The 11,237-nt window shown below is 51.5% G+C and overlaps 1 protein-coding gene across 3 annotated transcripts; it reads left to right on the forward strand.

The window, feature by feature from the left end:
- ZDHHC19 (zDHHC palmitoyltransferase 19) lies at positions 1-9,679 on the forward strand. Of its 3 annotated transcripts, none has more exons than XM_081138260.1 (8): positions 1-332; positions 667-788; positions 1,302-1,441; positions 2,016-2,188; positions 2,519-2,624; positions 8,283-8,368; positions 8,720-8,924; positions 9,485-9,679. In XM_081138260.1, exons 1-8 carry the CDS (start codon positions 157-159, stop codon positions 9,530-9,532), a joined length of 1,056 nt encoding a protein of 351 aa, XP_080994386.1. In that variant the 5' UTR covers positions 1-156; the 3' UTR covers positions 9,533-9,679. The 3 variants fall into 3 exon arrangements, with proteins under 3 accessions (XP_080994386.1, XP_080994384.1, XP_080994385.1); XM_081138258.1 differs by having other exon boundaries at positions 91-332; positions 673-788; XM_081138259.1 differs by lacking the exon at positions 2,519-2,624 and having other exon boundaries at positions 91-332; positions 2,016-2,180.
- Positions 9,680-11,237: the final 1,558 nt, after the last annotated feature.

Genomic DNA, 11,237 nt, shown 5'->3' on the forward strand with positions numbered 1-11,237 from the left:
GACAGTTCTGCTGAAGAACCCCTGGCCCCCATTCTCCTCAGCCTCTGTGATGTCACATTAGGACTTCTTTCCTTCCACCCTGAGCTGTGGCTTCTGAGGCCCCTATGGCCATGGGGCGCCTGGAGCCAGCAGGGGAGAAGGGGCCTGGTGGCTCTGATGTCCCCTGGGGGCACCGGAGGTCCAGCCATGCCGCTCTTGAAGGATGCCGTTCCCCTCATTAAGGAGCCCCATCCCCCACCGCAGGCCCCGCTTCCCTGGATCCTGCCAAGCCTGTTTGCTGCCTTCAATGTCGTGGTGCTGGTGTTTTTCAGTGCTCTCTTCTTTGCATTCCCGTGAGTCTACCACACAAGTTGGCAGGTTTCTTACAAGAAAGGAAAACAGATAACGATAGTACAGACGGCAGGGGGAGTTCAGAAGAGGGAGTCAGGGAAAGAAAGATATTCTAGGCAGAGGGAATCGAATGTGCAAAGACACAGATGTATAGAGCACTTGGTGCATGTGGGAGCTGCAGGTGGCTAGTAATACTGGAGGACACTTGGTAGAGCCTCTATGGATCTGTCATGAGCCTGGGTATTGAGAGCAGGCTTTAAGGTCTGTGGGTCCTGAGAGGTGAACTGGGTCTTGGCGGGAGCTTCAGAGCTGGGCTGAGCCCTGCTCCCGTCGCAGTTGCAGGTGGCTGGCCCAGAACGGGGAGTGGGCCTTTCCCGTCATCACGGGTCCCCTCTTTATCCTCACCTTCTTCAGTCTCGTTTCACTCAACTTCTCAGACCCTGGCATCTTACATCAAGGTGAGACCTGTGCCCCCTGGAACTCGGTGGCACCCTAAGGGCTCCTGCCTATAAGGATGATTCCGAAAGTGTCCCTCCCATTTCTCCTGCTGTGGCCTCAGGACCCTTTTGCCCCCAAGTCCTCATTTGCTTGGGCCCTGCTGCTGGCACTTCATTTCCCAAGGCCCGGGATGTGGAAAAACAGGATTCTAGAGGTTTTCTAGTTGCCTTAGAGGGGTGGGCTGGCGAGAGAAGCCAGCTCTTTGCACTCAGTTCTCCCTCCCTCCTTCCCACTGCGCAAAACCCTTAAAGCATCAGTCAAGAGTCCTCACAAAACCCCTCTGGTGGAAACCATGCTTCCCCCTGACTGCCAGCCTCTCCGAGCTCAGCCAGTTTGCTCAGCTGGGTCTAGGGATTCCCCTGCCAGTCCCCTCCCCGCCCTTCCTGGAGCCCAGTGCTGCTGTGGGGCTCCCCCACCCGTAACAGGCTGGTGGAGGAGCCTCCTGGCGCTGCCCAATCATCTTCCCGTGCCAGGCTCCAACGAACAGGGTCCCATGACGGTGCACGTGGTATGGGTGAACCACAGGGCTTTCCGCCTGCAGTGGTGCCAGAAGTGCTGCTTCCACCGCCCACCCCGGACCTACCACTGCCACCTGTGTAACATCTGTGTGGAGGTGAGTGCCCCTCTCGCTTGCCCACCTGCCACTCCACCCCCCACCCAGCCCCTGGTGGCGACCCGGAGGCTCACTAACACCAGGGCCGGGGCGGCTGTGAAACCACTTCAGGGCCTGCTAAAGGCCAAAGGTAGCAGTAACTCCCAGCCACTCTTGGACACTCATGGGGTCACTGCTGCTGTGCCTGCGCACCTGTCCAGGGAGGCTGGCCCTTGCCGGCACAGGTGCTGACATACACAGGGGCATCCACATCTACGCTGGCCCGGTCAAGCCAGGAGAAGGAAAAACCCCTGTCTTACCCTTCCCCCCACCCCAGGCTTGCTGACAGTGATACCCAAGGTCCTCAGACTCACACTGGTTCAAACCTGGCCTGAGTGCGTGTGTCTCTCACTTGCCCAGCCCACAGAGGTTTACAGATGTGCTGACTTTGTGGCTCACTGGGGGTAAGGGAAGGCAGTGTGTGAGGCGAAGGGCAGGTGCTCAGGGTGGGAAGGCAAGGCCTCAGATTTAGGGTCGAGAGAGACTGGGCCAGAGGTGGGGTACTAGAGGCTGACCCCTTCTCCCTCTCGCCCAGGATTTTGACCATCACTGCAAGTGGGTCAATAACTGCATAGGTCACCGAAACTTCCGCTGCTTTATGCTGCTCGTCCTGTCCCTGTGCCTCTACTCGGGCGCAGTGCTGGTCACTTGCCTGATCTTCTTGCTGCGGACGACTCAACAGCTCCTTTACATAGACAAGGTCTTCGCGTATCCGCCTGGCCTCTGGGCCCAAGTGGGGAGCGGTAGGGAGCAGCCGGGACAGCCCGGACGCGGGGGGTGGGGGTGCGGGGGCTTGGGGTGGGGTACCGGGCCAGAGCTAATGATGGGAGGGGTTACTGCTGGGGATACCAGCCTGGGCCTGGGTGAGGGTGGGCAGGGCTAGGAGGAGCTACAAAGAGGCGAAAGAATCCGGCAGGGTGAAGGATGGGGTAGCTAAGGTGGCACCGGGGTGGGGCCAGCGCCGGGAGCGGGCGGGGGGCAGCGGGGCTGCGGCGAGGGCGCAGGGAGGCCGCCGCGCTGCTCCTTAGCGGCCCGCAGTCTGGTGGTGGCTGTCCCCGCCGCTTGCTTCCTGGTGCCGCTCCTCCTGCTGCTGCTGGTCCAGGCGATGTCGGTGAGCGCGGCCGAGCGCTCCTGCGAGGGCCAGGTACGCGGGGCGCCGCGGGGCCCGGCACGTCGGGCTGTGGGCTGGGCCCCTTGCGCCTCGGGCATCTCCGCGCTTCTTCTCCACCGCCCTGGTCGTCGATGGCCCGTCTCCCCGCGAAGGTGCCTCGTTAGCCCCCAGGGACCTCGGCTGAGCAGGTCCCTCTCCCTCCCTCCCGGGGCGCTGCATGCAGGCCCTGCTGGGTCCCGGGCCGTGCGCGCTGTTCTGGGGGGAGGCGCGCGGGTGAGGCCAGCGCCTCGCGCTAGTGCTGGTGAAGAGCCTGAAGTGAGAGGAACACCTGCCAGGTGCGTGTGAACACTGCGGGGCCTGTCCTCCGCCCTGTGGCACGGGCTCGGGGAGCTGGCGGTTCAGGGCCGCCCGCGGGGCAGGGCAGGGCAGGGCGCCCCGCTTAGGGGGTTGGGTGGGCAGGAGACCGGGGAGAGCACTGCAGGGAGGGGTCTGCTAGCAAAAAGCTGGAAGCCTGAAGGTCTCTGGAATGAGGATAGGATGACCAAGAAGTAGTCTCAATTGGAGCAGAAGACGGCACAGAAGCCAAATGGAGCGCTTGGGGTTGGCCAGATTTGAAAGGCCCAGTCAGGGGGAGAATTTGGTCTTGGTGCAGTGGAATCCTGGGAGCCATGGTCACATTCTTTTTTTTAACATACAGTAAAATTCACCCTTTTTTAGTGCACAGTTGTATGAGTTTTGACAAACACTTACAGTCCTGTAACCACCACCACAACCAAGATTTAGAACATTTCCATCACCCCCCAAAATTCCCTCTTGGCCTCTTGCAGTTTGTTTTTCTCCTTGCCCACCTGGCCACCACAGATCTGTTTTCTATCACTACAGTTTTTCCTTTTCCAGAGTCTCATATAAATGGAATCAAAGCCTTCTGAATCTGGCCCTAGCCTGTTAGGACGTCAGCCCTCAGACTGAAGGGTCTCCGGTTTGACTCCGGCCAAGGGCATGTACCTCAGTTGCAGACTCCATCCAGATTCCTGCCCCTGTTGGGGCCTGTGTGGGAGGCAACCAATCAGTGTGTCTCTCTCACATCCATGTTTCTCTCTCTCTTCCACTCTCTCTGAAAAGCAATGGAAAAAATATCCTCAGGTGAGGACTGAAAAAGCCATCTGAGTCTGGCCTTTTTCACTTAGCATAATGCATCTGAGATTCATTTATGTTGTCCATGTCAGTAGGTTCTTCCTTTTTGCTGCTGTGTAGTACTCCATCATATGGATGTATCACAGCTTGTTTATCCATTCCCCACCCCAAATTGTCTTCCAAATGGCTGTTCCATTCTGCATTCCCAAAGTAAAATATGAGAATCTCAATTGTTCTGCATCCTCACTAACATTTGGCATTGTCAGTTGTTTTTTTAAAAATTTAATTTAATTTTTATTTTACTTTAGGTAGTCTAATAAATGTGTAGAAGTATTTCATTGTAGTTTTAATCTGTATTTTTATAATGACTAATGATGTTGGATATCTTTTCATGTTCTTATTTGCCACATAAATGGTTTATTAAAAGTCTGCTACAATCTTTTGTCCATTAAAAAAATTAGATTATTTTAAGAGTTTTATATAATTCTGGATTTAGATGTTTTCTCCCAGTATATGGTTTGTCATCTCATTTTCTTAACAGTATCTTAAATTTTGATGTAGTATATGATCAGTTTTTTCTTTTACGGATCATGCTTTTTGGTGTTGTAATTAATAAATAATTGCCTAACCCAAAGTCACAAAATTTTTTAAAATATGTTTTCTTTCAGGAGTTTTATAGTTTTAGATTTTATAATTAGGTCTATAATTCATTTTGGGTTAAATTTTGTATGTGATACAAGGTATGAGTCAAGATGTACATATATATTTTTTGCATATAGGTTTTCCAGCACCATTTGTTGAAAAGACTATCTTGCTTCCATTGAGTTACTTTTGCCCATTTGTCAAAAATCAATTGACCATGTGTATCTGGGCTCTCTGTTCTTTTGCCAATATCACACTATTTTGATTAGTAGCTTTATATTAAGTTTTGGAATCATGCATTATGAGTTCTTCAACTTTGTTGTCTTTTTCAAAGTTCATTTGGCTATCCTAGTTCCTTTGATTTTTCCACATAAATTTTAGAATCTGCTTGTCAATTTCTACAAAAATGTTTGCTGAGATTTTCATTTGGATTGCATTGAACTTATAGGTCAATTTGGAAAATTTGTATTGAGTTTTTGAATTCATGAGCATAGTGTACCTCTCCATTTGTTTAGGTCTCCTTTGATTTCCTTCATTAGTGTTTTGCAGTTTTCCACATATAGATCTTGCATATATTTTGTTAGATTTCTTTCTAAGTGTTTCCTGTTTTTGTGCTATTATAACTTTTAAAAAAATCCATTTGTTTACTATTATAGTCATGCATCACTTAGCTATGGGAATACATTATAATAAATGCATTATTAGCCAATTTTGTTGTTGTACAAACATCATAGAGTGCACTTACTCAAACCTAGGTGGTACTACATCAAAATTTAAAATACTGTTAAGAAAATGGGATGACAAGCCACAGACTGGGAGAAAATATCTAAATCCAGAATTATAAAGAACTCTTAAAATAATCTAATTTTTTTTAATGGATAAAATATTGTAACAGACTTACACATGCAGGATATATAGTATAGCTTATTGCTCCTAGTCTTCAAGCTTATACAGCATGTTACTGTACTGAATAATGTAGGTAGTTGTAATGTGTTGCTCTATGATGTTACAATGGCTACAACCTCACTAGGTGATAGGAATTTTTCAGCTCCATTATAATCTAATTAGGACCACCAGTGAATATGCAGTCTGCCATTCACCAAACATCGTTATGTGGTGCATGACAGTGAATTTTTGTATATTGGTCTTGAATCTTGTAATTTTGCTATACTCACTTATTAGTTCTAATAGAAAACCACACCATCTGTGAATAAGAACAGTTTTATTTCTTCCTTTCCAACAATATGGCTTTATTTCTTGCTCTTTTCTTACTGCACTGTCTTGAACTTCCAATACAGCGTTGAGGAGGAGTGGTAAAGGTGAACATTCTTGCCATGGGATTCCTTCAGCAGGATAATGACTTCTAAAGTTTTAAGAAGATTGTCATGTGCCATTTTAATGAGGAAGGGGCTGGAGTCATTGAGACAGCTGAAAGGACAGGGGAGCCCTCTTTGCCTACCACCTCCCATCCTCTCAGTCACCACTCAATCACTCTATTCCACCCATATTTGGTTCCCAGCCCACCTATGACTCCTCTGCTCAGCCCTTACCCATTAACCCCATGTGGTCTACCTGTCTTCTCTCTTAAGCCTCAGTCCCTCATTTCAGCCTCTCTTGGGCAGCATTCCCCCTTCCCACATCCTGTGGTCCTTCCAACCCCAGGCCAGGCCATAGGCTCACCCTTCCTCCACTGCTTGGAATGGGGCCCTCCCAATCCAGGATCTTCAGCCTAAGAAACGTAAATGTGGCATGCACTCTGTGATTCACCAGGCAAGGCTCTTTCCCTTTACCTGCAGACCCCATTTCAGGTACCTCCATTCTACCTCCATCCGGTGACCACAACTTGCTCGGTGGTTGATAGCAAGTGCTATGGAGCCAGACCATACAAACTCAAATCACAGCTCCACAACATATGTTACTTAGCCCCCTAGTGCCTCTGTTTCTCCATCTTTAAGGGGGATGCAGCTTAGGTTAATATGCATAAGGCACATAGGACTGTAGCTGGTACAAGTAAGTGCTGTATACGCTGTTATTATCATCATTTACACATGTTCACATCTCTCTCATCTTAAAAAGCAAAGCAAAACCCTCCATTAACATCACAGGCATCCACTCCACCTACTGCACCCTCCCCTCCAGCTCAGCCATATTTCCTGAAAGAGTTGGCTGTGCTCACAAGTGCCATTCTTCACCTTCCTCAGCCCACTTCAGCCCGGCCTCTTTCCTCAACGTCACACTGATGCATCTCCAAATGGCCAAAGCTGGCAAGCTGCCCTCAGACTAATCTTTCCTGACTGCACCCAGCAGCATCTGAGACAGAAAGGCTCCTGCAGTGGCCCTTCCCCAGCCTCCCTGGGCCCAGCTGCAATGCCCGCACCTTGCGGTCTTGGCCTGTGCCTGCTCTTCCACCATCACAGTGCCTGGAACATTGTTGAGGCCCCAAAATATTTATGACTAAATGAGTGAACCTACAAACACAGGAATCAGTAATGCTTTGGAAGAGAAAGAGAGAGAGAGAGAGAGATGCTTGAAGCCCTGATCCCTAGGGGAGGAGGAGAGCGTCCAGGCAGCAGGGAGTTGGGCAGGAGATGGGGTGAGAAGATGTCCACTTTGGTTTTGATCCTGTGGACTGCAAGGGCATTTGAAATATGGAATTGGAGCAGGAGACCCAGATCTGGAGCGAGTGAGAGAGGACAGCTTGGAAACTTCAGAGCTGTTGGATTCCATTCACTCTCAGAGGGTCCCATGTGGGGAGAGAGAGGAAGGAGCTCTGCTTTATTAGTCCATTTTTATGAATTTATTAATTATCATTCCTTTAAGTATTGACATTTTCCTATATTTCTTACACATCTAATAAATCAATATGTATTTCTCTAAAATTCTGATTATAATTTTGATCGAGCTCTTCCAGCCATTTAATTAAAATTGTGAATAGAATGCCAGTTTCCCTTAAATGCTTTAAACATCTTTAAGTAGGCAGAACTCGAAATATCTCAATGGTTAGTGTTGCTTTTTGGAGCCGTCTTGACTTTTCCTGTCCCAGGAGTCAGCCGCCCTGCATGCAATCCTGGCTCCTTTGGGGGGAGAATACTGTTGAAGATCAAAGTCTTAGTAACAGGGGCAAGGGGTACTGGGGAGCTGGTGGTGCGCAGAGGTGCCACTGGGCCATTTTGGGTTATGACACTCATTTCGTAGCAAAGGCTCTTGAAGTCTGAGTGAGACTTGGCTTGTGCTGGGGAGTAAAATGGGGCTCAGGAAGGCCCGAAGTCTATGGATGGAGGGAGGGAGAAGGGAGGAGGAGAACTTGGTCTAGAGTGCCCAGGGAGGACTTGACCTTTGGGCTTGACTTTTACTGCACTGGGTGCTCAGGACCTTCAGCCCAGATTTTCCAGGGCCATGTGATTTTGGTTAGGTAAATATGTTAGGGATCCGTACAACTGCTCTTCCAGATAGTGAAATTCAGTGAAAGCACAAGTTTAGAGAAAAGTGAGAGGTAAGAAAGTAGAGAAGTGGGGGAACAGGATGTGTGTGCGTGGATGTGTGTGCGTGGAACTGTCTTTGGAGCAGTTTGTCTGCAAAAGGAAGAACTGAAAGTCTACCTGTAAGGACATGGTAGGAGGATGTGTGTGGCCAAAGGAGACAGAAATGGGGAAGATGCTCCAAAAGGGCTACAAGGTGATGGGAAGGGTTCCTGAGAAGGCAAGAGAGGTGGGTGCAGTGCCAGGGTTGCCTGGAGAGAGCAACTCAGAAGTGAGCTGGGGGAGGCCTCAGCTCACTCTTGGGCCTCTCTGCCCTCTGAGTTTGCTGCAGGGCTGGGCTGGGCTGGGCTGACAAGCTCAGGGATGGAGGGCCAGTGGGGTGGTCCACCCAGTCCTGCTGGCTCTGAGCTCCCCTTTCCACCTATACCCCCTCCAGTGCCGATACCTGCGAGGATACAACCCTTTTGACCATGGCTGCGCCAACAACTGGTATTTAGCGATTTGTGCACCGCTGGGACCCAAGTGAGTTCACACACCAGAGATCCAAGCAGGTGGCCTTGGGGCTGGTTGTGGGGGGTGAAGTTGGGTCATCTCCCCTGGCCTCTTAGCACAGCTCTCAGACCCTCACACTCACTGTTCTCATTCCTCTGAGGTTTCCTTCAAGGCATTGTGGGAGCCTCAGAGCCTCCCTACTTAATTGCCTCTGTGCATTCTTGCCCCAGGAAATGGAGTAGAGGGACACTGCAGCCTGGATGAGGCTGGCTCCAGCTCCCTGCAGGGCCAAGCCCTGGGCTATGTGTTCCTCAAGCTAAGGAAGCATGAGGACCAGGCCAGGGGGCCACTACCCCTTGCATCTGGCTTATTGCTCCCCAGGTACATGGCCAAAGCTGTCTGGCTGCAGAGAGTGGTAGAACCGGACTGGGTGCTCATGCAGAACCTGCATTGCCCAATGTGCCCTGCTGGGCTCAATCCTTCAGTCCTCCCTGGGCCTGGGTCTGGCCACCAGCCCCAACCTCTGGCTCTCCACAAACCAGGAAATGCTCCTCCAGGGAGTGGTGAGGCTGCAGCTCTCCAGGAGGTGAGTGTGTGTGTGTGTGTGTGTGTGTGTGTGTGTGTGTTGGGAGAGAGGCATCTGTGGATTATACAGGTGTTGGGGGGAAGCCCCCCTCATGTTGGGCTGGCTCTGGAGCTAGAGCATTCAGAGCTCAGGGAGAGGGATTATAGACCTGAGGAGTGTTAGAAGTGGAGTCACAGCCCTCCCAATTACACCGGGGTCCTGAAGACACGCAGACCACTCACTTGTGGTTAGTCTTGGGCCAGCCACTTACCCTTTCTGAGTCTCAGTTTCCTCAGCTACAGTGAGGACTAAAATTAGCCCAGTGATTTATAATTTGGGGGGATCAATTCCTTTATTTAAAGGCAATTTTTATTCTGAAGTACAATATAAAACATATGGAGGTGAAACAATAGGAATGATTTGGGGGTGTAGTGACATTGTATGGTGCCAGCCCACTCCCTTTGCTCTGCCTGGGGTGGCGGGAAGGTGGCAGCTTGGACAGTTTCTTGCTCCCCAGCAGGTAGGCCCTGACCTCTGGGGCACGAGCTTGGGAAGTCCCCACACCCCCATTTCATGTTTAGCTCCATGCAGGCCCAGTGCTGCCCTTGCCTCAGGAGGCCCCCAGATGAGGCTCACCCCTTCACACCCAGCAATGCCAGGAGCCCCTGCACCCCAACTTCACCTCCTGAGCCCCACCCTTGCCCACTCTGCTGGCGGGAGTGCCAAGACACCCTCCCCCCCTCCAAAGCACATTAAACATACTTTTCCTGCCTCCTACAATTGCTCAGCTGTGTGTGTCTGTCCTTGGTGTGAGGGAGCATGGGGATGGGTGTGCTCTAAGGGGCTGGGACAAAGACCCTGGGAAGGAGGAAGGCCCAACACTAGCTGGCGTTGCGACCTTGGGCAAGACACTCAGCATTTCTCTCATCCTTAAAATGGGGCAACCATAAAAACCACAGTGGCTGTCCTGGCTACCTCCCTGCCAGGGCTGGAGACGATGGAAGAGAAAATCAAGCGCTGTCAGGGATGTCAGCCTCGGCAAAGATCCGGGCCCCGCCCTGCAGCACCCCCTCCGACTGCAGGGGGCGCCCGCTGCCTGGGAATTCGTCAAGCCTGGCCTGGGCCAGCCAGAGGCACTGGAACCTCCTGGGTGTTTTGAGGCTGGCTCTTGGTCTAGGAGTGGGTCCTCTCTCTGCCTCATCCCTGGGAGGTGGGGGGGTGGGGATTGTCTCCATCCTAGTCCAGCCCTGCTTCTTTCCTGCTAGTGGGCCTCACCTTGCTCCCTCCCTCTTGTTAGGGAGTCAGGTCCTGTCCCTGGGGAGGGTCCCAGGCCCTGTGAGAATACAGGCTCCTGGGGGGTGGTGGTTAGAGAGGGTCCACATGAAACTGTGACTCCTCTAGGAGCCAGTGTATGACCTTTGGAATGGAAATAATGTCACCTCCCTGAAAGGTTGTCAGAGGATGAAGTGAGTGAGGTGGTTCATGCTTGGAACACAGTAGGCCCACAATGAATGCAGCAGTGTGATTTTAATTATTTTCTCTACCACAGAGCTAATAGACCACGCAGTGTTTCTCCAAAGGCCACCTTGTTAGAATTACCTGGGCCCCCAGACCACTGACCCAGGATTATGGGGTAGGGGGAGGGCAGGAATTGGAATTGGAATTTTTATCAAGAGTCCATGTGACCCTGCCACCCTGAAGTCTCAGAACTGCTGCCTTAGGAGGTGAGGATGGGTGACAGCCACCCTGCTCCCCTCATAGCCAGGTGAAATCAGGGTGTGATGAAGATGAGGCGGTCAGATGAACACCTCAGGGGCCCGGGGAGGTGTGTGTGCCTGTGTGGGCATGCATGTCCTTGTGTGCTGGGGTGGGGGCAAGAGCTCATTCTCCAGGGGTGCCAGCCCCACCCACCCGGGAAGTAGGTGACCTACAGCGCAGGACATGGCTCCAGCTCTCATTTGCTGAGTTCTCCGAGAGGCTGCCTTTCCCTCTTCCTCCCAACTCCACCTGCTGCTACAGCCTGGGGCCCTTCCGTGTCCAGCCTCAGCCTCACCCGCTGCTCTAGCTCTGACTCTATCGGCTCCTGGCCAGCCTTGCTCAACCCCAGGGACTCCAGCTCTTTCTCATCCCCTTTGCCCTGGTTCCAGTGTCTCCCCAAGTCCTAAGCCCCCTGAGGTTTATGTTTTTTCTCAGCTCTCGTCCCTGCTTAACTCAGCATTGTCCTTGGGTTCTGGGGAGGGGGGCAGAGTACTGTTCCCTAGCAAACATAAGGGCAGCCCAGTTTGAGCCTTACTGTAAGTGGCTTCAGTGGCCACATTTAAAATTCCTAGGGCC

Source organism: Miniopterus schreibersii (assembly GCF_964146895.1).
Source record: "Miniopterus schreibersii genome assembly, chromosome: 5".
Taxonomy (NCBI): Eukaryota; Metazoa; Chordata; class Mammalia; order Chiroptera; family Miniopteridae; genus Miniopterus; species Miniopterus schreibersii.